At 44.2% G+C, this 27781-nt stretch overlaps 1 protein-coding gene across 6 annotated transcripts in view; it reads right to left on the reverse strand.

The window, feature by feature from the left end:
• Nucleotides 1–2211: 2211 nt before the first annotated feature.
• Nucleotides 2212–27781, reverse strand: part of LOC144822215 (uncharacterized) — a 512171-nt gene continuing 486601 nt past the window's right edge. For 4 of the 6 annotated variants that reach the window (XM_078679453.1, XM_078679451.1, XM_078679452.1 and 1 more), the window contains one exon: nt 21336–22180. In XM_078679453.1, the coding sequence (XP_078535579.1) occupies nt 21920–22180 (261 nt within the window). In that variant the 3' untranslated portion in view covers nt 21336–21919. Of the gene's footprint in view, nt 2366–21335; nt 22181–27781 lie in introns of those variants that run through there. The other 2 variants (XM_078679458.1, XM_078679457.1) reach the window with 2 other exon arrangements.

Here is a 27781-nt window from a genome sequence, read left to right on the forward strand (position 1 = left end):
ATCAAAATGTAGATTCAGGTCCCCAAGAATCGTAAAGTTAGCAGATCTCATAGCCATAGTACTAGCGACCTAATAAGTGCAGATCTAAACTCCTTAGAAGGTCCAGGAGGACAATAGACCAGTAGCCCTGACATAGTGTAGTTAGCACTAAAAGAAATCACAAAGCTTGCACATTCACAGCCAGGCACAGGCTCTTTAATGAACGTGCAACCATAGCAAAATTTAAAAATGGCCGCAATACTCCCGCCTCTTGCCATCCTATTTAGAGTCACAATACTATAACCAGGTGGTAGAGCTAAGCCTGGCTCCGCGACCATATCGTCGGAGAGCAGGATTCAGTCAGGAAGAAGACATCAGGCAGTTCATCCTGTAATGGGTCAAATACATTCAAATAGTGTTTGGCCAAAGACCGGCATTTGAGACTCAAAATGTTAAGGGAATTACTGGATAGCGACATAGAGGGTGGGGGAGATGGTTTAGTAAGAGAGTTAAAACCACAACAAGCACAGCAAAAACACCCTTCCAGCAGGGTTAACACTTGACGGCAAGGACCTACCCCTGTGTACCGTGTAAGCTTTGCCCAACATTAAAGTATTAAAAAAAGGTAGCGCTAAGGTTTTACAATTAATAATAGAAAATCAAAGACACTACGGCTATGAATAAGGGAGAGGGTTTCTGTAAATGTGTTGTGGTGTATTTCACTTGTCTTGAGTGAATGATGGTGTGCATTTGGAAGCTGTGTTCATGCTAGTGAAGGTGGAGGTCTACATGACATTTTGTCCTTTGCTGGCAGGAAACATGACCTACCCTTCATGTAATTTGCTCCAATATATTCACATCAACACGTTCATTAGTGAGTTGCCTTCTATAACTACTCTGGACATGCATTCAGTGTGCGCTATTACACTTGATCTACCACCAAACACTGACCTCTTTGCAGGCAGCACGTGTCGACTCACCCACTCAGCCTCGTCATACAGGACGAATGGGGACACTGCAGCAGCACAGGAGAGGACAAGATGGTGGCCATTGTGGGGGATCGCCGTCCACACAGCACAGGGTTCCAAGAAACAAACATACTGTTCATCGAGATGGAAGGCGCTGACATGGAGGCTCTACCTTTATAGTAAAAGTTACTCTGATGGGGTCGTCCTCCTTCGGAAATACCCTGTCAGTGCACCTGGCACCAATTAGGAACCAGAAAATGGCCTTTAAACAGTGGCATCTCTAGAAGTTCACTTTAGAGGACTGCATATTGGGCTTCAGATAAAACTGGTGGGACCACCTACAAAGAGTATATATTTATATACGTGGGTATGTGTACATATATATATGTACATTTGCTTAAAATGTTTAACTATGGCTTTGTATTTCTACATATCTATCCACGTATTGTTAGAAATAGATATAGACACACAAACTCAGATTTAAACATTTTAAGTAATCAACACTGCATTGCAAAGAAAGGTAGTTGGACAAATTAAAATGCGGCAAAGTACAATATCTGTTTGTTTTTTGTGCTTCGCCTCCTGGCAGATTCAGCTGCTGTGGTGGTAGGCCCCAAGAGGGGGCCTCCAGACAAAAAGAGCAGTGGGACAGGCCCCACTTGCCCCCCTCTAGCTACTGCTTATAAGTAGGTGTAGCAACAGAAGGCAAGTGTCACAGCAACATCCTCGTAGAGAGATGACCTGCTAAGGTTATTCCTGTCAGACCAGCCTGGCTCCTGCTTTTCTGTCTTGACTGTTTGGGATTTAGACTTTGAACTGATCTCCACCAGCACCCTATCACTCTCCAGTGAGAGTTACTGCTGGGAATTCTGATTATTAATAACAGTGCATTGTCGATCATGTAGTTCACTTGGAAAGTTTAGCTATTGGAGGAGGGGGTGGATTACTAAGAACATGCACTCACACTGTACTATAAGAATATTTTACTCATTCTTCCTGTTGACTCGTTTTAGGTCTTTTGATAACCCTGCTGTCTCCCTACTCCTGGGCTGCAACCCTTGCTCTCCAATATCACTTCCAGGCGAGCAGCAGTCCTTTAAGGGAGCATGGAGTCTCCTCTGTGGCTCCACCCAGAGGCGTAACACAGGCCCCTGCAGCCCCGCGGTGCGAGGGGGCCCTCACCCTCCAAGGGGCCCCGTCAGCACCACACTTCTGCTGGGGAGCTCTAGATTGAGTCCGGAGGGGGCCCCTTCACTTACCCTGCAGGGGGGCGCCCTCAAGGTTCGTTATGCCACTGGCTCCACCTCCGAGGATAGATCCCTCTCCAGCTGCAGGAACGACATAGCATTGTAGTTCAAAGAGAAGTCTGTTCTTCTTGGCCCCGGGGCCGATCTATGGAGCATGCTTCACATGGACACCTTCAATGAGAAAAACGCACAGCTGTATTCTTCATGCACCTGCTCTTACACCCAAAACCACCTTCAGATAATTCAGTTCACAGAACTGTGCTGTACAAATCTATTCATTCATGCATACATCTATTCACCAATCAACCAGCATCAACTCTGAAGTCTCATTTTGAAGCGGTCTTAGAACCTGCCTCTGCGAGCAGTGCTTAATTTGCTTGGGACCGGCACTTAATTGTCGACACTGGTGCTTGTGACAGCATGCCACAAGGTGGCGCTGTCTGGATAATCTAGAGATGACCACAACAACAGTTTATTATTTATTCAATATTCATTACTAGTCACTATAACCTGCTGCCCAAGTCATTCTTTTTATCTTTGGTGGCTTGAAATAGTCCAAAATGTCTCACTTGTAGGAGTGTGCTGGTTAGTAGTTGTGTTTTGACTATCATTGGCAACATGGCAGGGTCAATGTGTGGTGCAAGCTGCAGTGGCCTCCTGACGAGAGTCCTAGTACTATGGAAAGAAGGTGTTATACCGGATATTGACAACTAAACTTTTGAATCAGTTTGAGAGCTAGATACACTAATTTTTTTTAGAAGTGTTAAAATGGCAATCTTATATAGTAACACCCCAGACTTTATGTATTTGGTAAGTTTTACCTTGCAATATCAGTGCTTTTATAGTGAGTCATTGATGAGACATTTCGTTTTTTCTCCCGAAATGATAAATTTAAATCCTATCATGCTTTTGCATTTGCAGTGTAAAAGTGGACTTAATTATTAGTAAAAAAAATATTGGTTATGTTTAAATTACGAGTGATTATTCAATGTTGATATTTTTGAGAATGCCCAGTGGCGTGATGGAAGGCTGATCAGAAGAGTGCATTCTGCAATCCTACAAAGGTTTTACATGTTCCAAATGAGGTTACCCTTTCAGTTTTGAATAATTTTATTGGGTTTGCTTCACTCAGACAATTAACTTTCTAATCGGGATGTGGTAAATTCCTTTGATTTATTTTAGCAAATCACGCAAAATTTTGGAGTGACTATGCTTAATTATGTATAATGCAAATCTGTCATTTTGCTATATTTTAGAGCACTAATGCAGTCTCCCATCAATTTTTGACTCGAGGACCCATTTTGCACAAAAAATAGTGCAGAAATAAAAGGACTGTGAGCAACAGCCACTTGCGTGCTGTTGTTCTAGTGCATTCATAGTAAATGTTTACTGCGAATAGCACATGAAGTGCGGTGAATTTAGGAATTTCACCCAACAAGGGTAAAGCGATATTCCCCAAAAATTACAGTCTATGCCAGCACAATTTAATTTTTGCCCAAACCTAATTTAAAATCAATTCTGTGTGCTGTAGCATCTCTTCACACTGTGGCACCCAGGAAGATTTTAACTGAACAAATCTCCAATCAAATCACTGGAGCCTGATCGTAAAACCACTGGAGCCTGATCTACAAATCACTGGAGCCTGATCTATAAATCACTGGAGCCTGATCTATAAATCACTGGAGCCAGATCTATAAATCACTGGAGCCAGATCTATAAAACACGGAGCCAAATCAACAAATCACTGGAGCCAGATCTACAAATTACTGGAGCCAGATCTACAAATCACGGGAGCCAAATCAACAAATTACTGGAGCCTGATCTACAAATCACGGGAGCCAAATCAACAAATCACTGGAGCCAGATCTACAAATTACTGGAGCCTGATCTACAAATCACTGGAGACAGATCTACAAAACCCTGGAGCCTGATCTACAAATCCCTGGAGACAGATCTACAAAACACTGGAACCAGATCTACAAATCACTGGAGCCAGATCTACAATCAATGGAACCAAATCTACAAATCACTGGAACCTGATCCACAAATCACTGGAGCCTGATCTACAAATCAATGGAGCCTGATCTACAAATCACTGGAGCCTGATCTACAAATCACTGTAGCCAGATCTGCAAATCACTGGAGCTAGATCCACAAATCACTGGAGCCTGATCTACAAATCATTGGAACCAGATCTATAAATCACTGCCGCTTCTACAAACCACTGGAGCCTGATCTAAACATAACTGGAACCAGATCTACAAATCACAGCTTCTTCTACAAATCACTGGCACCAGATCTACAACTCACAGCCTCTTCTACAAATCACTGGTGCCTGATCCACAAATCACAGCCTGATCTACAAATCACTGGAGCCTGATCTACAAATCACTGGAGCTAGATCCACAAATCACTGGAGCCTGATCTACAAATCACTAGAACCAGATCTACAAATCACTGTAGCCAGATCTACAAATCACTGGAGCTAGATCCACAAATCACTGGAGCCTGATCTACAAATCACTGGAACCAGATCTACAAATCACTGCGGCTTCTGCAAACCACTGGAGCCTGATCTAAACATCACTGGAGCCAGATCTACAAATCACAGCTTCTTCTACAAACCACTGGAACCAGATATACAACTCACAGCCTCTTCTACAAATCACTGGTGCCTGAGCCACAAATCACAGCCTGATCTACAAATCACTGGAGCCTGATCTACAAATCACTAGACGCAGATCTATAAATCACTGGAGTCAGATCTACAAATCACTTGAGTCAGATCTATAAATCACTGGAGCCAGATCTATAAATCACTGAAGCCTGATCTATAAATCACTGAAGCCTGATCTACAAATCACTGGAGCCTCATCCACAAATCACTGGAGCCAAATTTACAAATCACTGGAACCAGATCTACAAATCACTGGAGCCTGATCTACAAATCACTGGAGCCAGATCTATATAAATCACTGGAGCCAGATCTATAAATCACTGGAGCCATATCTACAAATCACTGGAGTCAGATCTACAAACCTCTGGAGCCTGATCTACAAATCAGAAGAACCAGATCTACAAAACACTGGAACCAGTCCTACAAATCACACCCTCTTCTACAAATCAATGGAGCTTGATCTACACATCGAAGCCTGCTATACAAATCACTGGAGCCTGATCTACAAATCTCCGGAGCCTGATCTACAAATCACTGGAGCCAAATCTACAAATCACTGAAGCCTCATCTACAAATCACAGCCTGATCTACAAATCACTGGAGTCAGATCTACATATCACTGGAGCCTGATCTACAAATCATCGGAGCAATATCTACAAATCACTGGAGCCAGATCTAGAAATCATTGGAGCCTGATCTACAAATGACTGGAGCAAGACCTACAAATGACTGGAGCCAGACCAACAAATCATTGGAGCCAGATTATAAATCACTGGAGCCTGATATACAGATGACTGGAGCCTGATCTACAATCAGTGATTCTTGTGAGAATGAGAGCAAGAAACAGCGACACTGCATTCACTACAAACATAAAGATCTAGATAACTGATTGACTATCACAGTAATGCAGAAGTTCCAATTCTAAAGGTTGCAATGTCATAAGGCTCACTAACTTTCTGTTGGCTTGCATTTACTAAATTGATGCATTCTGAAAAATATAGTATTGCTTTTGAACCAGTTGTCATAGGTCATCTGCCACAGTTGCCAAGTGTCCCCTTCTTTTATGTGACACCTACAGCAAGTCCTATATTTTGAATTTAAAGCACTCTGCATGCTGGGATTTTTAGGCTTGTACTTTCTATGTTAAAAACTACAAGTCTCAGAAGATAGCTTGATGTTGTCTACATAAACAGGACTTGCTCATATTTCAGGACTACTTTGCAATAGTGCACCCCTGAAAAAAAAAGAAATAAAAAATGAGACATCTCATAGATTTATATGGTAAGCCTAAGTAATAGGATGTCAGGACAGAGGTGCAATAGGATGGGAAGGTAGAGGCGTCATGAGATGGAAGGACATAATGTAATGAGATGGGAGGGCAACAGAGGAAAGGCATATGAGGGCAGAAGTGCAATGAGATGAGAAGCTATAGGTGTGATACGATGGGAGGAAAGTAGTGTCATGGGAAGGGATGATGGGGGTGTAATGAGGTTTGAAGGCAGATCTGTAATAAGATTAGAGGGCAAAGTTGTTATGTAAGTACAGATATAATGGGATGATGGGGCAGAGGTGTAATAGGATGGATGTGCAGAAATGTAATAACATGTGAGGTCAGAGATGTAATGAGATAAGAGCACACATGTATAGTGAAATGGATGGACAGTTGTGTAATGAGATGGGAGCAAAGGCGTTTAATGAAATGTGAGAGATGTGTAATCAGATGGGAGAACAACGCTCTAATGAGATGGGAGGACAGAAGTGTCATCTTAGGTAGAGTTAGTTTACTCAATCATCATGCGGCAATAACATAATTGTATGTATGTATTTGTAAAGCACATATTCACCTGTAGGCATCTTGATGCTGAATAACAGATGTCTATTGTTACCCAGCTCAATGCTACTCATGTTATCGACCTCAGATGGATGTAAGGCTGAGTGGACCCTGCATGATTCTAATCTGTTACCATGAGGTCCAACACAGGCCCCTGCAGTGGACGAATTAGTCCACTGAGCCACCAGGCCTGGCTAATAGATAAGGGCCTTCGGGCTCAGAGCACATTCCTCTCTGCCCTAACTGTGGTATGTAATATCGCTTAATCCATCCCACCTCTAAACCTAGATGGCTCATCTTGCTCAGACATGTCACAGCATCATGATCAGACCCCATGTGGAAGAGGTGTGGCTCAGCGGCCAGGGTGCCTGACTCCAGAACGCAGGGTTCACGGTTCGATCCCCGGCACCGACAGCAGGTTAGTCCAGCACCATGTGACTCTGGTCAATAGCATAGCTTGCTTAATCTTCCTGACGGCTCCCAGCGCCGGGATACCTCTCCGGAGGTATATATGCGCTTTACAAATGCTGGTATATTTCATGTCTGGATCTCACACATTGCACCAAGAGCCACACTTAGCAACCCCCTCAGCCTTCTCACATTTAAGCTCTTGTAGCTTCTCACATTAAGGCCTTTTCATTGCAGTACGCCTGCTTGTGTTATCCTCATTGTATATGGTGCCAATGCCACTGCAATACCAGCAGAGCACTACTCTCGCCACATCTGTCCATATATAGTCATACCAACTACCATCTATACCATTCATTCACAAATTCCCTGAATGTACTTTCCAGATAAGGCAACAGCGCTACGAGGCCACATTAGTTGTGGCAATGCGCTATAACTGAAATGTGAGTTTTTCAGTTGCACCAATGAATAAATTAGGCTTTACAGAGTGACAATAGAAAAGTAACTGCATCTGGGTGAAGGGAAACATGGGGGAGTGACAAATGCACCTTATTCTGGTGACTGGAGAAACAGGAAGTGTATTAGGCTATAATGCAAGGGCATGGTACCTGAATATTGTCTGATACATATATTGTGTCTTAGTTATAGTTTACAAACATATTTCCCTATTGTACGTAATAGCACCTTTACACCCAATGGGGCAAACATTTCTGGAAATGCAATTTAGAACATGACAGACAATATTCTGAAATAAAGTGGGTGGGAAATGAGCAGTTTTCCTTCTTTTTTAATAATTGTATGAACAACTTCCATTGTGCTGCTCCCAGAAAAGAGAGGCATCTGATGCCCTTTCTGGCATTTTTTGCTGCCAGTGTAACTGATTGGTGGGAGTTAGTGGTTCAGAGGGAGGTGCTAAGGGTGAATCTGTGGATTGCTTAAGAAGGGTCAGATCAGGTTTCTTAGTTTTGCGTACAAGCAATACCAAACATAAAAGTACTAACTCACACAATGAATGAGTACCTGAACCCGTTAGCCCCTCCTGAAATAGAAATCTTATAAGAATGTCTCTTATTATTAAACAACACAAGGTCCTTTTTTACGTTGTTCATGGGGTTCACAATGTAAAAACCATTCTTATCTAATTTGGCAGATAGTTTACAATATAACGCCACTTCCTATCGCTTTTGTCAAAGGGTTCCCAATATAAAACCTCTTTGTAGTGTATTTGTCAAAGGGTTACACCATGCAAAGTCCCTTCCTTTTGTAATTGACACAGGTATGTGTTATCAATAGCTATATCAGTTATGAACAACAGCACTACTTCCTAGGTGGGCAAATGCAACTGCTGCCCAATGAAATGCCGGTAAAGAAGAAGATGAACTAAAGGGCAGAGTCAAAGCTCTGGGCCACCATACTACTGAAGCCAAACTGACCGCCAAAACCAACATTGCTTGATCCTCAGGTTAGTGAGGCTGAGCAAGTAAAACTTACTAATGGGCATGATGTGGGTAAGAAACCCAAAGCACACAATAATATGTAATCAATGTTCAACTGGTGCTTTTTACATTTTAAAAGAGAAAATGCTTTAATTCACACAAATGACTACTAAACATAGAATTATGTATGATCACTTTGAAGCTAGATCTCTTTAACTTCTTGAGAACTAAAGATCTGTGCGAGAAGATCTCCCAGTGTTAAACAATCTAGAGCCTCTTCTCAAGTCGGACTGTCTACATGCAGCCTGGCAGTGCTAGAAGGACTGGTCTGACAGTTGGAGTGTGGGCTGTTTTTATTTATTGTATATTGGCCTGTTTTATGGTCTGATGGGCTAGTTTTCACTGTTGATTTCCCTGATATTACGTCAAACATAGCTAGCAGAAAGTGCAAATGCTTGCAGTCTGTTATACGTTACAAATCAGATAAACAGAGGCCCAGATTATGGAAGGTGTCAGGGATTGCAGCCCAGCACCAAAAGATGCGGTGATGCGTTGCGTGACAGGGAGAGAGTAGAAGAGCGTCATATTCACAGACATTTGGCACTCTTCTCCCCTCTCCTTAGCGCCGGCGCTGATTTCAGCTGCTGTGCTCCAGGCACACACCTTAGCGCTATAGTGCTAGGGTGCGTGCCTGAGTCTAGCATAGGTGTCATACAGGAAGGCATAATACTATACCTAAACAAGTTTAAAAGCTGTTAGTACATTGTATATCTGCTGTACAGTGCAGTACGCATGCAAAGTTGGAAAAGCACGAAGAAATGAAAACATTTCTCTATTTAATACCTGCTTTTCAGGGGTGTTAATTTTTGGACCTAAACTCTTTCTCCCAAATTAGTGAATAGGGTTTATCGTCAAAAAGCATGGGCGGTTGCTTGGGAATGCCCATGTACCACTTCCTTGACGCAAGGTAATGCAAGCAGTGTTTCGTGCTGCTTTGCGTTACTTTTACATACAAACCAACGCTAATACCAATTACCGTTGGTTTGTAAATTCCAAAACAGGTTTAGCGTCAGGTTTATGTTGAAAAAGTAATGCTAATCCAATGCTAAATCTTTGAGAATCTGGGTCAGAGTGTCCTTACCTGTTCAAAACGTCTCCAATTTACAAATGTGAGACACTTTTTTCTAGCTTCCTTGTTCGCTACCGGGGGCACTTTACTTTTGGTGCCTGGTCTATTTTATATCCCAGTCCAACCCTGCCCCTTCCATCGATGTTTAGCCCAGACCTAACAATATAAAAACATTTCATAATTAATTTTTCACAGACCTCCCAATGTAAACCCTTCATACATGCCAACAGTTACGACTGTAGCAGGAGACTGCACTTTTTATAGGAAAAAATTGCTTCATTTTAGCAGTCTCCTGCCTAAAATGAGCTCTGTTTTAATGTTAGTTGTGAGAAGTTGGCCTGGCATATGCAGTCCACTATTTTAGTGGCACCTTGCACAAGTCCAAATGACCCCTTACTGATGGTAGGTTAAAGACAAGGACACAGGTCTGTTGTTGCGGGAGGGACGTGAGACGCGCATTCTTTTTAAACTGCTGTTATTAAAAGGAAAATATTGCCCTTCTAGCATTGCTCACCTTGCTTTTTAAAATACTCTATGCGCCTCACTCATAGCTTCCGACTCCAGTCATTTCGGCCATCTTGGGACTATTCCTGGATAGAGGCTCATCTGTGCCGCGCATAGTCTTAGAGATCATTTGTTAAAGCTGACAGGGCTGCGTTTCCAGTCTGCCACGTCTTGCCAGTGCCGCTTGAAGAGAGAAATGCAGCTCCGCCCACTGAGGCCACGCCCCCCCAGCAGCTCGATGGCCCAGTGGCGGGAACCTCGAGGGCATTTAAGCTCTGTGCCGCAGCGGATGCGCAGCAGGACACAGGTCTGCTGTTGTGGGAGAGATGTGGGATGCGCGTTCTTTTTAAACTGCTGTTTTTAAAAGGAAAAATGTCTACTACTTAAATATTGTTGTCACTTTGAAAATATTATCAAAACAAAGAGAGGAGTATCCCCTTTGAAGATAAAGAACAGACGTATCTGGAGGGCAGGTTTTTTGGCAAGAAGGAGAATATTCATCCTTTTGTTTAAAACCCCTCACTCACCAACCTAGTGGTGACATGCTTCATCATCGGGGTCCACCCTGGCGGCCTAGCGCCACCGGGGTGTGCTACGACACCTGTACTACAGTGGAGCGGGTTGTGACTGTGGGTGTGAAAAATCAAGTGTTAAAAATTGTCCTGGTTGTACTCAAAAATATAATTTTAATTATAGAGCAACTGAACAATGTTAAAAATAAGTGAGCGAGATCCTGGTAGGGGAGTTACGACCAAGGGATCTCTATATGTGTTTATGTTGAATGGTCAACATGTTTCTACCTTTAGGGCGTTTGCCCGGTATTCATCAGGACCAAAAAAGCAGGTGGACAGGAGGTGTGTGCTCCCTAAAAAGCACACCCTTCCCTGATCCCCTGTGTACCTTCTGGCAAAATGGCCAGTGGTATATACTGCTCAGTAAAATAAGTGAGCAAGTGAAGAAGTGAAAAAGAGACTCAGTTGTGATCTCTATGGTGCTTCAACGGGCAGGGCGTAGGTTCATTGCCGTAAGCGCAACATATTAGTTACTTGGCGGGAAGGACAGAGTCTGACCTACTCCTAACGGCCTCTGCACGGCCGTTAGGAGTAGCCGTTAGGCCGTGCAGAGGCCGTTAGGAGTAGGTCAGACTCTGTCCTTCCCGCCAAGTAACTAATATGTTGCGCTTACGGCAATGAACCTACGCCCTGCCCGTTGAAGCACCATAGAGCTCACAACTGAGTCTCTTTTTCACTTCTTCACTTGCTCACTTATTTTACTGAGCAGTATATACCACTGGCCATTTTGCCAGAAGGTACACAGGGGATCAGGGAAGGGTGTGCTTTTTAGGGAGCACACACCTCCTGTCCACCTGCTTTTTTGGTCCTGATGAATACCGGGCAAACGCCCTAAAGGTAGAAACATGTTGACCATTCAACATAAACACATATAGAGATCCCTTGGTCGTAACTCCCCTACCAGGATCTCGCTCACTTATTTTTAACATTGTTCAGTTGCTCTATAATTAAAATTATATTTTTGAGTACAACCAGGACAATTTTTAACATTTGATTTTTCACACCCACAGTCACAACCCGCTCCACTGTAGTACAGGTGTCGTAGCACACCCCGGTGGCGCTAGGCCGCCAGGGTGGACCCCGATGATGAAGCATGTCACCACTAGGTTGGTGAGTGAGGGGTTTTAAACAAAAGGATGAATATTCTCCTTCTTGCCAAAAAACCTGCCCTCCAGATACGTCTGTTCTTTATCTTCAAAGGGGATACTCCTCTCTTTGTTTTGATATAATTCCTCCCAGGGGAATAGGAGTGATCTCAGGTTCACATTTGAGTGAACAAACTCCCTTACTCTCTCTCTTGATTGTAGCACTTTGAAAATATTACCCTTCTAGCATTGCTCACCTTGCTTTTTAAAATACTCTATGCGCCTCACTCATAGCTTCTGACTCCAGTAATTTCGGCCATCTTGGGACTATTCCTGGATAGAGGCTCATCTGTGCCGCACATTGTCTTAGAGATCATTTGTTAAAGCTGATAGGGCTGCGTTTCCGGTCTGCCACGGCTTGCCAGTGCCGCTTGAGAAGAGAAACGCAGCTCTGCCCACTGACGCCACGCCCTCCCTGGCAGCTCGCCGGCCCAGTGGCGGGAACCTCGAGGGCATTTATGCTCTGTGCCGCAGCGGACGCGCAGCAGGACACAGTTCTGTTGTTGCGGGAGATACGCGAGACGCGCGTTCTTTTTAAACTGCTGTTTTTAAAAGGAAACATTTCTACTACTTATATATTGTTGTCACTTTAAAAATATTGTCCTTCTAGCATTGCTCACCTTGCTTTTTAAAATACTCTATGCGCCTCACTCATAGCTTCTGACTCCAGTAATTTTGGCCATTTTGGGACTATTCCTGGATAGAGGCTCATCTGTGCCGCGCATTATCTTACAGATTATTTGTTAAAGCTGAGAGGGCTGCGTTTCCGGTCTGCCACAGCTGGCCAGTGCCGCTTGAGCAGAGAAATGCAGCTCCGCCCACTGAGGCCACGCCCCCCCCCCCCCGCAGCTCGCCAGCCCAGTGGTGGGAACTTCAAGGGCATTTAAGCTCTATGCCACAGTGGACAAGCAGCGGACGCGCCGTTGGCGCGAAGGCAAGCCCGTCTGTGTCCGTCCGCGTCCGGACCGCGGCCAGGGGCAGAAATGCTGTAGGCTCACCCCCAAGACTTCAATACACTGCAGGAGAACTACGGGCTCTTAATCGAAAGGTTAGAAACTGCCACATGATACCTCTCACAGAAATCAATAAAACCACCAGTACTTGTCCCACATGCAAATACACTATCACTCATGAGCCCAACACAAAGACTAAGAAAAACATCACACCCAAGGCGAACACCTCTCATAAACAATTTCAGTGCGGCCTCATAAACGCCAGATCACTAGCAAAACACGCCCTACACGTTTATGACCTGCTGACAGACCACAACTATGACTGCCTTTTTGTCACTGAAACATGGCTAACTGAATACTCAAAACCTGATCTAGCCCAGGCACTCCCTCAGGGGTACACCACCTCCAGGCTGGACAGAATCGGGAAAAAGGGAGGAGGCATAGCCATACTCTACAGAGATCATCTGGAATGCTCCATCACCAATACTCCTGAACTAAAAGATGCAGAAAGCATCTGTTTTAACTTTAAACTAGACAATTGCACCACGTTTGCCGGTGCATTTGTCTACAGGCCCCCGGGACCTGTGATAAAATCCTTAGACACCCTGGGAGAGTACCTCAGTCCCTTTGTGGTCCGATACTCAAATTTCACAACTCTAGGCGATTTCAATCTCCATTTAGACACTAACTCTTAAACAGAAATCACCAACGCTCTGGGTCTAAAACAACTGGCCCAGGGGCCCACACACCAGGCAGGACATACCCTAGACGGGATCTGTACCAACGCCACTAATCTAACAGTTGCCACTCCAGTCACGTTAACCTGGACCGATCATAAACTGATTCCTTTCAGTTTCATCTATGGTAACGGCCCAAAAACTAAAAATGTCAGCAATCGGGCCCCCACATGAAATTGGAAAAATATGCTAGCTAACTCCAAACTACAGAGCACGGCGGAAACCACCAGACCCACCCGCACAGGTAATCCCGATACAGACAATAATCTATTCAATGAATAGATGCTATCAATAGCCAACACTCTAGCTCCGCAAAAAAGAACCACTAGGAAAATAAGAAAATCAGCCCCCTGGTTTACCCCTCACCTGAAAGCCTTGAAGGATCAGTTTAGACAAACAGAAAAACAATGGAGAAAACACTACGAGGCCAAAGATATGAAGCTCTTTAAATCAACACTTAAAGTGTATCAACAACAAATCAAAATAGAGAAAAAAATTCACTACACTAATATCATTACCAGGGCCGATGACAATCAAAAAAACATTTTTAACATAGTCAAATCTTTCACTAACCCCACTAACTTAGATTGTGTAATACCTCCCTCACAGGAACTATGCGATGACATTGCCGAGTTCTTCGACAAAAAAATTAAAGATCTAACGAAGATCTAACGAAAGAATTTTCTAATAATCCTCCCCAGTATAACATAGCCCAAAGTTTAGAAACTTCTAAAGAACTCTCTGATTTCAAAGATTACAGGTAGTCCAGAACGCTGCCGCAAGGCTGGTACTCGGGCTCCCTAGGCGCTCCTCCTCAGTTGAGACATTGAATACACTCCACTGGCTACCAGTTCATAAAAGGATCCTATTCAAAATCCTGACCATCCATACTAATATTATAAAGAGAGAGCCCAAACCTTTGAGGCGGGTAATCTCAGTAACCACAGCCCCAATCACAGCGTTGGAAACGGCAGTTGCATCAGAAGGACATAGGCTATGCAGACGGCCACCATATATATATATATATATTATTTTTGCAGAGTTTTATATAGCGCAAACTTGACCCGAACTGAATCAGGTATCAGAGCGCTTTACATAGCACCAGTTACGTTATATGAGGACACACATTCATTTTTGTTAGGCACGGGAAGATTAAGTGATTTGCCTAGAATCACAGGATGTTTGGCGTCGTTACCAAGACTCGAACCCAGATCCCCAGGGCCGAGGTCGAGCGCCTTAGCCGTTAGGCCAACTCCTCTATACATTTAAAAGGTAAAAGAACCGTGCCAGCAAAGTAGTCCCTTGTGGGCGTGTCTGCGTTGTGCTGAGGGCGTGGGCTGGGGGCGTGACTAACGCTGGGGGCATGTGGTACGGCCATCACATAGTGGGCTGTGGGCGTGTGCTGGGAGCGAGACAAACGCTGGGGGCGTGTGTCCGCCCTTCATGCCATGTGAGTCATACATACAAGCGCCAATTACGTTGCTGCGCAGCATCAAGGGGCACGCTGGGGGCATGACACGCTGGGGGCGTGAGACACTCTGGGGGGCATGTGTCCAGCCTTCATGCCATGTGAACGCAATTGCGCCGCATCAGGGGCACTCTGGGGGCGTGAGAAACACTGGGGGCGTGTGCTATGTTCCGCCCTTCATGCCATGTGGGTCGTACATTAATCAGAAAATCGTCTGCTGTGGCCCTGTGGTGGGGGCGTCACAAACGCGTTCACCTGGAGGCCTGGTAAGTTATATTACTGCAGACTCTCCTACGCGCGCTGTTACTGAACTCTCTCATTCAACAAAATTACACGTGCCTGCTACCATCAACCAGGGCTCTAGCCGGGCTCAGGCGGCGGATCAGTACACTAATTACACGCTCCTGATAACATCAACCAGGGCTGCAGCTGGGTCTCAAGCGGGGGAACATGCGCCTGCTAACATCAAACAGGCCTGCATCTGGGCCTCAAGCGGGGGAACACGCAAATGAGCGTGACTGCGGGGACAATTACTGCAGCCTCTCCTACTCGCTGTCACTCAACTCTCTCATTAAACGGATTTACCTGCGGCTGATAACTCTCTCATTCAACGACATTACACGCGCCTACTAACATCAACCAGGGCTGTAGCCGGCGCATCACTACACCAATTACACGTGCCTGCTAACATCAACCAGGGCTGCAGCTGGGCCTTCTCCGTCCCTATTCTAATGAAACAAAAAATGTTGTCTACCACGGGATTTTAAAATAAATTGCCCTTGCCAAATACACACATTACACACATTCTATTTCATACCCGGACAACGTCGGGACGGGCTGCTAGTTACCTATAAAGCGGTGAGTGAATCAGGTCCGGAATATCTGAGATCTAACATCCACTGCTATAACTCTAACCGAACTCTGCGGTCCACATCAGAAAACCTGCTAATGTCCCAAAATTCAAATTGAAAACTAGGGGTGGAAAATCCATGGCGGTACTAGGCACAAAAGCCTGGAACGCCCTTCCTACTAAGCTGAGGCACACCCACTCGGAACTCACCTTCAGGAAACTCCTCAAAACATGGATTTTTGCCACCCCAGACCACCTAGCGCTATCACTAATCTAAACTTCCCTCTCTAAGTCTCCCTTTCTCCTGTGCTATTTAGCACTCTCACCTTTTTTTCTTTCTGTCCTCAAAAGCGCCAAAATGCTCCTTGGAGCGAACGTTGCACTATACAAAAAAAACCTTCATTCAAGACAACCTTATAGAAAGCTATCCTAGTGGTAGCTGTAGAGAGTAGCTTTCAGGCTAAGTCTTGAAGGAATGTAAAGCATCTTGTTTTATCAGTCTATAATCTTGTGACTGATCAAATGAAAGGAGAACCACACCAGGTATATATATAAAATATATGTATTTATTCTAAACACATCCCTCTAGTCTCTTTATGAGGCTAGAGGCAAAAGTATATTCAGTAAACTTAATAGCACACAGTAAATGAGCACAATATACGTTGAGCCCTAGGGGCGTACCAAACCATAAATCAATAAAGTGGTATAAGAACCACGAGTTGCATAGATACAAGGCCTAGAGCCTTTAGAACCGCCGTGGCCACCAGGAACCACCCAAGGTAGTGACACAGGGGACCCACGGGGACACGTGCAGTGTCTAAACACAGCCACGAATCACGGTTAACTTCTATAGGGAAAGTCACAGTTTGAAATTCAAAGATAAAGGACACTTAGAAGAGAACTTGGAGCAAACCCCTTTAGAATTAGAAGGTTCTGGAGTCTAGACCCACAGGAGCACCGGAGTCCTCGAGTTACCTCACCCAGGGAAGCCGGGTGCATAGGTGTCTTTTCATGTCAGGTTTCGTCTTCATCGTAGTTTTCAATGGAGATCTGCTGCAAAGTGCTGCTGGCGTCCAAGAGGAAAGTGTCCGGAGAGATCCAAGCCTGGATCGGAGATATGAAGAACCTGAAAGCAGAGGGGATAGAGTCTGGGTCTCTAGCCAGTGACCAGGAGGACGATAAGCAGATGCCCACCGATGTTGGGTGATTTCTGTTGAAGAAGGTGAAGCTTGACTCTTCAGCCACGAGGTCCCGGAGACGTCGACGATGACCAGGAGCTGGATTCGAGCTGTCCCACAAAGGATGTAGAGTGCTGCGGTGTCGGTGCCCGGATTGGACCCAGCAAGCCTTGGCAACAGCAACCCACGCAGAAAGCAGAGATAGGCTTCGGTGCAGACCAACAAGGTCTGGGTGACTCACCACTTGGTAGGGAGTCAGGGCTTGTCTGGAGCAACCAGAGAAGCTCAAGGAAAAGTAGAGTTACCTTTGATGGGACCCACCAGTCAACGGACATGGGATCGCAAAGGAGCCTCAAGCAGGAATGCTAGAAGCGGGCTCACGGTACACTCGTGGAGTGTAGGCCCACAATCTTCGGTGCAGATGATTCTCTGGGCTTAGACTACAAGTAGCCCAATGCACAACTTCGGGAAGGCTCGGAAAGTTGATGCACTAGGAAATGTGCACGTGTCCTGGTGTTCCGGTCCCACGTATCTTGTGAGGGATGCTGATCTGTGCTTTGCTGTGATCTCGTGTCGGCCTATGAGAAGTCTGGAAGTCCATGTCCTGTGTCACAAATACTTCGGAGTCCGGTGGGAGCTTTGGAAATGCAGACCAGCAAGATGCTTCTTTGGTGCCTGTTTGAACAGGGGAGTCCCTCCTTGACCCCAAGGGAGATTCTTCTGTCTTCTAGTTATGTAGAATGTCGAAGTTCCAGGATATATGTAGCAGAGTTTCATCCAGGTGTGATCTAAAGTCTTGTTGCCAAGGGTCCCTTACTTATACTAAGAAAAGGGATTAGACATACTCTGGGGACCCACCTATGGGAGGGTCAGGAAAGAGGGGTGGTTACACCAGAGCAGGGGCTGAGTGCCCCTGCAACCGGTTTGAACTGGGGTAGGCACAGGGACACCAAGTGTGTCCCCAGCACTGTCTGAAAAGCACTCTCTGAGTGCTCCCACCCAGTCCCAATACACTAAAGCCTGTCTGGGAGGTGGTTACACCTCCCTGTGACAAGAAACCTATTGTCCAGGCCTCCCCTGCCGGAGTTTCATCCAGCATCAGGAGGTCAGACCCATGTCTGTGGCATCCAGTTTGTGATGCCAGGGCTCGTTTCAACTATTACCAGGCAGACTAGTGTGTACATGTCTTCTCCCTCTAGAAGGGTGGAATTCTACCCCCGCCGCCAGGACTGGTGGGTGGAGTGGGGGGGTAGGATTCTAAAGTGTTGGACACCAAAAACAACATGTTTCCATGCAGCCATTTCAAAGTTAGCATTTACCACGAGGTTATAATGCACTTAAGAGTATATGGTCTGGCTGCATCACAGAATAGCTTCAGAGAATAGATTCCACAAGCTGCAGAGGGGTCCTGCTCATGCATGGGCACCCTCTCACAAAAAACCAAGCACTCTGCCTTCAGGATTGATAAGGCCTGCCATAGGAGTGACTGATCGGTTTATATGTGTCAGTGATTAAAGGTAGATATAGGTAACCTATATCTTAGTAAGGGGTGCATGCACCACCTTACCCAGACTGCAGTAGCAGTCCTGTGGTGCCATTTTGGAAGGCTTCCCAGGGGTGGTATAATACATGCTCCAGCCCCTGGTAGGCCTCTGGGGTACCTATGCCCTTAGTACCTAAGGTACAATATACTAGGAACTCACAAGGGTAACCTAGTAACCAATCTGGAGTGTACCTTATGGACATGCAATCAATTTAGAGAGGAAGCAGCTCAGCTGGGGTCCTGGTTGGCAGGGCCCCAGCCAGACTGTAGTCGAAAAACAGTGAAACACCATCAAAAAGTGGGGGTACCCATAGTAAGCAGATCATACTCTCCTACACTAGTCAATAGGAAAAATACATTTCCCAAGTTTTTTTAACACGCTCCCTCTTTTCTTTTTCAAAATGTTGCCATGTGTGGCCCTTTCCTATTGCGTTTGTTTCAAAATTCTCAATGTAAAACTCCTTCCTATTGGAATTGAGCCTGCCTTCCCAGCGTTACAACATGCAAAGCCCCTTCCAACTGTATTACACACTGGATCTGCATTAACAATGTCATCGGTTCAGAATGATCAGTTATGAGCAATAAAACTACGTCATAAAGGGGCTAACACAACTGCTACCCAATCAAATGATTCTTAAAAACTGTCAACAAAAGTGTGGCGCCAAACCCCTCTCCCTATTCTGCTTTTTAATTTTTTTGTTAACTACATGTGGTTAGGCAGATAGCTAAAGCTGTCCATGCCAGACCTAAAAAATGATATAAGCAAAGGCCAATTCAGACATGTCAGGCTTCAAACCTGGGGACTGCATGTAACACTTATCTCTGCGGTTGGTAATGTAGCCTGTGATTTGCTGGTGACACTAAATTCTCTAAAGTAGTCGAATTAGTGAACAGTCGAGTTTCAGAACCCCTAACACGTCTTGTCTTTTGGCCTTCAAAGAAGCATTGGCAGAAAAGTGCTTCTGGCCTGCAAACAGCGAGTTTTGGCAACCTGATGTAAGTGGTTTGGCTTTGAAATACCCCAGTGTCGGTGCTTCCTATAATATGCATGCCAATAGACCCGATTCGGATGGGAGACTCATGATTTTTTAAGCCAAAAATGGCTTTATTTTAGCTGTCTCCTGTCTGAAATTGCCTCTGCTTCAATATAAGTTAAATGCAATCCCAAATTGGTTTTCAAAATCTCCCACTTCCCAGATTGAAAATGTTGGCATGTGTGGATACTGTAAGAACTATGACTCCCCTCCAATCTGCCCCCATAGACACAGGGCACTCACTCACTCATTCAATAAAATTCTTTCTTAAAGCAATTGTGACACTTTGAGCTTTAAATACACAGGCTAGAAAAAAAGAACAAATAATAAACCTGTTTTTTCTAAACCGAACCTCTTTTCATCTCACCCAATAAGGCACTGTTGGTTAGTAAATAGACGATATAGCTGGATAGGTCACACCCTGCGCAAGCACGCATCAAACACCACCAGGCAAGCCCTGACCTGGAACCATCAAGGGAAAAGGACAAGGAAAAGAGGAAGGCCGAGAAACACCCAGCTCTGAAGACTTGAGGCCGACTGCAAGGAGATGGACTATACCCAATGGGATTAAAAGAAAAGTCCAAGACAGAGATAGCAGGATAGTCCTGTGTGATGTCCTATACCCCAGCAGGGGTAGTAGACATAAGTAAGCTGAGAATCAAAGTGCAAAAGGGGCACCCAAGACCGGGATGCAAATTCGAGAGATGTTGATATAAAAATGCGGCAGTACTTTCCACTAGTAATGCCCATTAGTATCTAATGCTGCCATGCTTTACTTGTTTCTCACAGCTTTTCTTCATTCCCTCTCTTCTCTCATTCCCACAAACATCTCAAGTCTTCAGTTCCACAAGACAACTTTTAACCAACAACAGACTTTAAATGTCAATATACACTCCTTTTAGGTGCTTTTCTACTCTTTGTTACTTGCAGTGGGCTGTCCACCAGCCCTCAATACTTCGTTTAGTTAACTTCATCTTGGATTCTATTAATTTAAAGATACCTAGTCAGAGGTGCTATAACCCACGGGGCCATCAACCAGTTTCAATAGGTGATGTAAATGTTTCCAATTGATTAGACTTTTTATGTCAAGACCCGTGACCAATGCTGAGTTGCAAGGTCAAACTGGAGGATCATGGTTGTCAATAAACATGTACCTATCTCTGTATTTACATTCATCTTTTTCAATTTAATAAAGACATTTACATTAGATAAGGATGTCCTGGTATGCGGGAGATGATTACCTATACCCTTTCCCTGAATTGGCCCCAAAAGTTCCACTGCCCATCACAATCACAAATGTCCTTTTTATACTTAAAATGACCCTGTGTTAATCCAGAAAAGGGAGATATGACTTCAGCCTCTGTTCCCTTTCCCTCCATTGAATTGTGAGAACCCAACGAGTACACTGACCAGTAATGGTTAAGGTCACCGCTTCCAGCACTTGCAGCTGCATAAGTCCTTCAAGCAACATACAATACAATATATCAAGTACGTGAACATCCAAGCTGTCAAAGGGGGGCAGAGAGGACACTGGCTCAGCCCACGCCCTCCTTAGTGCCTCGCTCCTGCAATAAAAAGTATTTATAGACGTATAATATAAGCATACCTGACTTCATTATTAATAATTAGCATCTTACAAGGCCATGGTACTACATTATGCCAGATGATTTAGCTTCCAAGATTTATCTTTCCCCGAAGGAATTATTTTTTTTAATACTTTGAATGAGCAAAAACGCAGTAGCGTCCAGTGGGCCCCACATCCGGTTATGACCCAGGCCCTGCAGAAACGTAGGACAGGCATGAAAAACAGAGAGCTTGAAAGGAACCACAGGGGAAAGAAATATCAAAGAGAAAGGTTAAAGGCTTCCCAAAGAGTACTGCGATACCTAATGGGATGTGGATACCACAACACATCACAATCAAAAAATACATAGTAAAATGTATTCAGGCATAATAAGTCACCTCATGGAGTTCAAAATCAACAAAAAAAAGAGTGAAAATGGCACTTAAAGAGAACCAGATCCTGTATATGGTTTAACATCAGAATCAGGTGCTTTACAGAGACTGGGAACGCAAATTTACTATTTTAATATCTTGCTCTAGAATATTTCGGGAAAAGTTAAACATTTCTTGAACATTTTACATCAGGTATGAAATGTTGCAATATGGCGTTTCAGCACAATCCCAATACCTTCTGCTGCAAGGATAGGTAAAGATAGAACTCATCATCTTCCTCCTGAGTAAGTCTTGCTATATGACTCTAGGTGAAATTGATATGGAGTAGAAACAGGTCCATCAATAGGTTTTTAGCTCGGAGAACTTTCCTTTCAATACACTGGTTTGCAATACGACTGCCCAAAATGCACCAAAAACAATGATGTAATAATCCACTCAGATTATGGCATGCCATACGCTCTTCAGATATTGGTGCCAGAGCACCTCCAGCCCGGCTTTGTCCATCTGCTATGCAAGGGCATTGGCTTGGATGGCCTTCCATGACTCCAAACTTAAGGTTTTGGACCTGTCGGATGTTAAAAAAAAAAAAAAAAAGTTCATCCATGTTCTAATATGGACCCTTAGATTGTCACCTCCTAGCATTGTCATATAAGTTTTAATTTACACAGGATTTCAGGAATGCTTACCTCACTTTGCATAGATTGCTGGGCTATCACATTACGTGGCTTCATGCCTACGTTAGTTATTTTGGCACCTCACTATAAAGGAAGTAAAATTGCAGAGAGGGGTATAAAACTAATATTTTCATTTGGGAGAAGGAATAGATGGATATAAAAGTTTTCCACCATTGAAATTATTAGTGGAAGTTGTTCAGATCACTTGATGGTCCTTGTGCTTTTCAGTGTTAGTTGCTGTATGAAAATTGTCTGGATTGTGTGATTAATCGTCACTTATCTAGAGCTAGACTTGAGCCCCTCATCGTATCTCCACTGTCTTTCTTCCTGTAGTTCCTTCTTCTGAGTCTCCAACCAGTTCTTCAGAAGACTCCAGATAATACAGAATGCTGCAGCCAGACTCATCCTGGACCTCCCCAAACGAACCCACATCACCCCCGACCTGAGAAACCTCCACTGACTCCCCATCCAGCAAAGATTCCAGTTCAAGATACTCATGCAGCCTACAAAGCCTCCATGACCAAGGACCTGTCTGCCTCAATTATCAATTGAACTTCCACCAAGCCGCTAGACATCTATGCTCCTCTTCACTCACCCTCAGACCCCTCCCCACATCTGCCGCATGTTCCTTCTCCTACATTGCAGCCAAGACCTGGAACGACCACCCCCTTCAGCCCTGTACGGGCCCCTCACTGGCAGGCTTCTGAAAGAGACTCAGGACTTGGCTCTTCGACGGAGACACAGCCCCCAGGTGCCCCTAAGGGTGACAGAGTTGAGCTTTCACAAATCCAGTTACTCATGCACTAGCTGGGGAAATGATCCCTCTGTAAGAATAACACACCTAGGGGAACTCTGCTGAGAACTGCTGCTTTGAAGGGGCCCCTGGGCGGGCTTGGAGCTTTCAGACACAGACGGCGTAACCCATCCGTAGTGTTACCACATGAACTCCGCAATTGAATAATATAAGGGAGTTGCATCTCACTTGCAGGAATAGTCTCTTTCTTCAGTTCCACAAAGTGGCATAAAAGAAGCCTAAGGCTCATGGTCAGAGTTAAAGGTTTGGTTCAAAAACACTGAATTTAATTGCTGGAGTGCTTGGTTGTTCCTCTCTTTTCCCATGATACTACTTTCCTTTGACGCTTGTGCTGGAACTGGAGTTTGAACACTGAGATGCTTTGTTTTAAGTCTTCTACATTCAACATCTTTCACATCGCTTAAAGGTTTCTCAACTGATGGGTCATGCCAATCCCCCCAATGGACAACTTTGTTTATGTGCTTTTGATTGTACGTCCTTTGACACTTACAATGCTTAGCATATTTCTTTGTGTGACTAATGACTGAAATACACCTTTACAGGATGCAACATTGCAGATTCTAAATCAAAATATTGATAAAACAAATATTGTTGGTCAAAGTGTCCTGGGTAAATATCAAGAACCAAAATATTGTGAAGGTACATATATGTAGGATAGTATAGATTTATTATCCTTAACCCCACATATAAATGCCATAAAAACACACGTATCATCAAATACTTACCTGTTGATATTCACCTTGTCGATATTTTGGTCCTCGATACCTTAGTCACAATATTTTGGTCCCTAGATATTTTGTTTCACCTTTTCTGGTGGAAAACCATTTGAACCGCTTGGCTTCTGTAACTTTGTCCAAAGCTTTGAACAAATATATTTATTCCAATATCTTTCTCAATGTCTGTTCGACATGGGAAAACCAAGTCTTTGTAGTCTAGTGTTAGCCCACGACAGGAGTAGTAGATATTGACTTAGGAAGGTTTCTATTAGTCTTATACATCGGCGTATTGATTTTCTTGTTTTTATAGATACCAACATGATCTTGTATTTATTTTCAATTATGACCAATTTATTTTCCATTCAGAAATGGTCGGTGCAAGAAAATATAGTTGCACTGCTAGGATCGTGGTAACAAATGCTGAATTGTTTGCTTATAATGAGATCAGTATTCTGGCTTATTTCATTCTCGCACCAGCTTTCGTTGCATATATTAGGGTCTAATAGTTGTACTTTGTGTTCTGATCTCATGGGGCTTCAGCCAAGATGCAGGCCTTATTCACTCTCTTATTACAGGCTTTCTTTGACCATCAAACCTAGTTCTCACCTGCAGTGTTAATGTTTGTACATGTTCTTCGTAGGATATTCGTCTCTGCTTCTTCAATTGCCAGTTTCTTGGGTTCAATCTATGAGATGGTTTCATCAATGCTTTGGATAGCATTGCCATAGTTAAAGAAGGCAAGCTAGAGGCACATATGTTTCTGTCTACTGCATTTCTCAGAGCAAAAAACTACAACAAAGGTCGATAATAAATTAATAAACCTCCTGTTTTTCTGTCTAATATTGCACTGCATGAAACAATGTTTTGGAGGCATTTTCTGGTCTTAATGATCTATAGGAATAGTGGTTAATTGTGTTTCCTTTCTTATTGATTCCTATTAAGACTTACCTCCACCAATATTTATTTATTTATTATAGAGTTTTGTATAGCGCAAACAAGACCCATAGGTATCAGAGCGCTTTACATTACATGAGGTAGGTTAGGTATAAAACTTATATAGTGTAACGATTCATAACGATAAGCGGTTAAGCGGTGGGTCATTATACAGCCTTAAGGAGGTAAGCATATATGTAAATTTACAGTGATATGAGATATACATAAGGATACATTTTGGTAATTATATAGCCTTTAGGGGGTGAACATATACATATTTACAGTAACATGAGGTGGAAATAAGGATACATTTTGGTATCAAAGTGTACCGACAGTCCTGGTTCATGGGTCGTATTGTACAACAGTTATCTCCATAAACGCCGGTGACTTTCTCTCTACTACAATGATGTTCTGTATTGGAACATCTATGACTCAGTGATAGTGATGAGTTGTCTTACCTATGTAAGGAACTTACTCATCAGAAGGATCTTCGCTTCCCTCTTAAATGTTGCTGTGTTTCGAATTTTCCTAATGTTTGGAGGGAGTGAGTTCCAGATTCTGGGAGCTGTTCCTGAGAAAGCTCTATCGTACGTTTTCTTCTTCATGAACATGGGTGGTCTCAACACCAGCTCCTTGGCACTCCTAGCTGGTCTGCTTCCTCCGGATAATTCAATTTTCTTGGCGAGGTATCTTGGTGTGTTGTAGTGGAGCGCTTTGTGGGTGATACATGCTATTTTTAGCTGAATTCTGGCTTCGTAGGGTAGCCAGTTCAATGCTTTCAGGTGTGGAGAGATATTGTCGAATTTCCTCGATCCGGTGATGAGTCTTGCCGCTGCATTGAGGCATGCTTTTCGTGGTGCTAGGGAGATTTTTGGTAGACCTGCTAAGGTAGTGCATCCATATTCAATCCTCGAGATAACTAAGGATTGGACTGCCAGTTTGAGATCCGCCTTAGAGATGAATGGTTTCACTTTTCTAATGTAGTTCAAATGAAAGCGGGCCCGTTTTGCCATTGATTTAATGTGGGCTTTCATGTCTAGGTTCTCATCCAATGTAATTCCTAGTGATTTCGCTGAGTTAACTAGGGTAGGGGTGCAATTTAGCGCTGTCACCAGTATGGTCCATACCTTTACTTCAGTATGGTTCTTTGGTGGTGAAATTAGTAAGAAACTCTGTTTTATGTGCATTTAGTTTCAGATGATTGTTCGTTAGCCATTGCAATGACATTTTTAAGGCCTCATTCATTAACTTGATGTCTTCCAGAGACGCGATCTTGATATATATTTGGGTGTCATCTGCGTACATGTGAAAGGATACCTTTGAGTTTCGGAGAATTTCTGTAAGAGGCTCAACATACATGTTGAACACATTTTAGTCCAAGGAATGGGGATGGACCAGGGATTACTCGGTCCTTTCCGTATGGTATCCCCGATTATGGGACGTTTCTGTAACTAACTTATCACCTTCTCACAACAACTGGTAAACAGGAGAGATGAAGCCAGTGCAGGTTTCCCGGTAGTATTCAGGGGATGATCACATAAGGGTGGGTAGGTCTGGCTGCTCGGGGGAGCTTTGCCTGCTCCCCTGCCGCTATGGCAAGGGGCTGGGCAGTGACTCTGTCCCTTGCTGTGGTCTTGAGCCCCAATGGATTTACCATTTCTGCACCAAGTAACATTTGGTCTGGTATCCCGTATCCAGTAATATTAGGTACCCGGCGTCCGGGCCACTCTGCATAATATTAGCCCCCGCGGTGTGGGGGCCCGAGCTCCTGGGGCAGCCCTTCTGACACTGTGCACAGATGGCAGGCTGCTGGCCAGAAAGCTCTTGAGTGGGTCTGGAGGCTCTCCATGTACTTTGCAGGGGGGCCCCCTCTAGTTTCATTGCGCCACTGGCCACTCAGAATTGGCTGGGTAATCCTAAGAGTGACTACTCAGGACAACGCGTGATGAGTGTCTGACTGTTCTATTAAGGGTACCCAGGGCACCGCCAATGTCACCCATGTTCAACCATTTCAGCACTCTTGATGGCTCCGGGCATCTCCATGGTGCTGGGGCTCGTAGGACAACATTGGCCAGTGTTTACTGTGAAAGATTCTCAAACTGACCCCAAACCGATTCCCGAACCATAGTCCAGCTGTGGCCGCTGCAGGTGAGAGTGGTGGGCCAGGTGAGGGGGATTTCTAGAGACAGGCACGAGGGAAAATTAAACAAATAATTAATTGCCCCTTGTGGTCGTCTCTCGAAATCCCCCTTCACCTGGCTCCACTGCCCCACGGCTCTTACCTGCAGCGGCCATGGCTGCCATAGTCCGCACCTCAAACTAGCTTCTGAAGCAACAAGAACCAGGACAAAACAATTTGGGGTCCTATCATTCTAACGTTCAATGTTATAATTGTTAGACTTTCCTCACTCATTAATATTTTTACAACTGAGAATTTTAGCATGTTATTAAAGAGCTGTTTTTCTTTTTAAAAGAATAAAAATGGACGGGCTTTCCCTCATTACTGCGTTATGAATGCACGTGCAATTCAAAGCTCCGTTGCAAGGATTTTGGGAGGCCTCAGAAAATATAAATAAAAATCCACAGGTTGGTGAAATGAGTACCATCAGAGTGGTAGCAGTGTGAGCAGCACCAATAACCTGGTAAAATTCATTACCAGCAGCTTCTCCCCCCAGCACATCCGTCGGACTCGCCCCGGGCTCAGGAGTCACCCTGAGATGGGAAGTCCACTTGGACCTTTCTTCTAGACTGAGACCATCTGAAGACTGAAGCTGGGAGTGGGTAGTGGCAGAATCCTCCACCGTCGAGGTTGTTCATGGTTGACATCTCTGCAACTTTGGGACGTTTCATGAGATGTAACTGCCAAAATTATATTTGCGTGTGGATTAATCTGCAAGAAGTAGATTTTGTGGAATTTTATATTATCTTCCACTTTGTTTTATATAAAAGCTTAAACAACTTCATGAAGGTCTACAGTTGAAGTTATAAAAAATTGCCTAAAACTTGGCAGACGAATAGTTCACTAGCTT

Source organism: Lissotriton helveticus, chromosome 3_1, assembly GCF_964261635.1.
Source record: "Lissotriton helveticus chromosome 3_1, aLisHel1.1, whole genome shotgun sequence".
Classification (NCBI taxonomy): domain Eukaryota; kingdom Metazoa; phylum Chordata; class Amphibia; order Caudata; family Salamandridae; genus Lissotriton; species Lissotriton helveticus.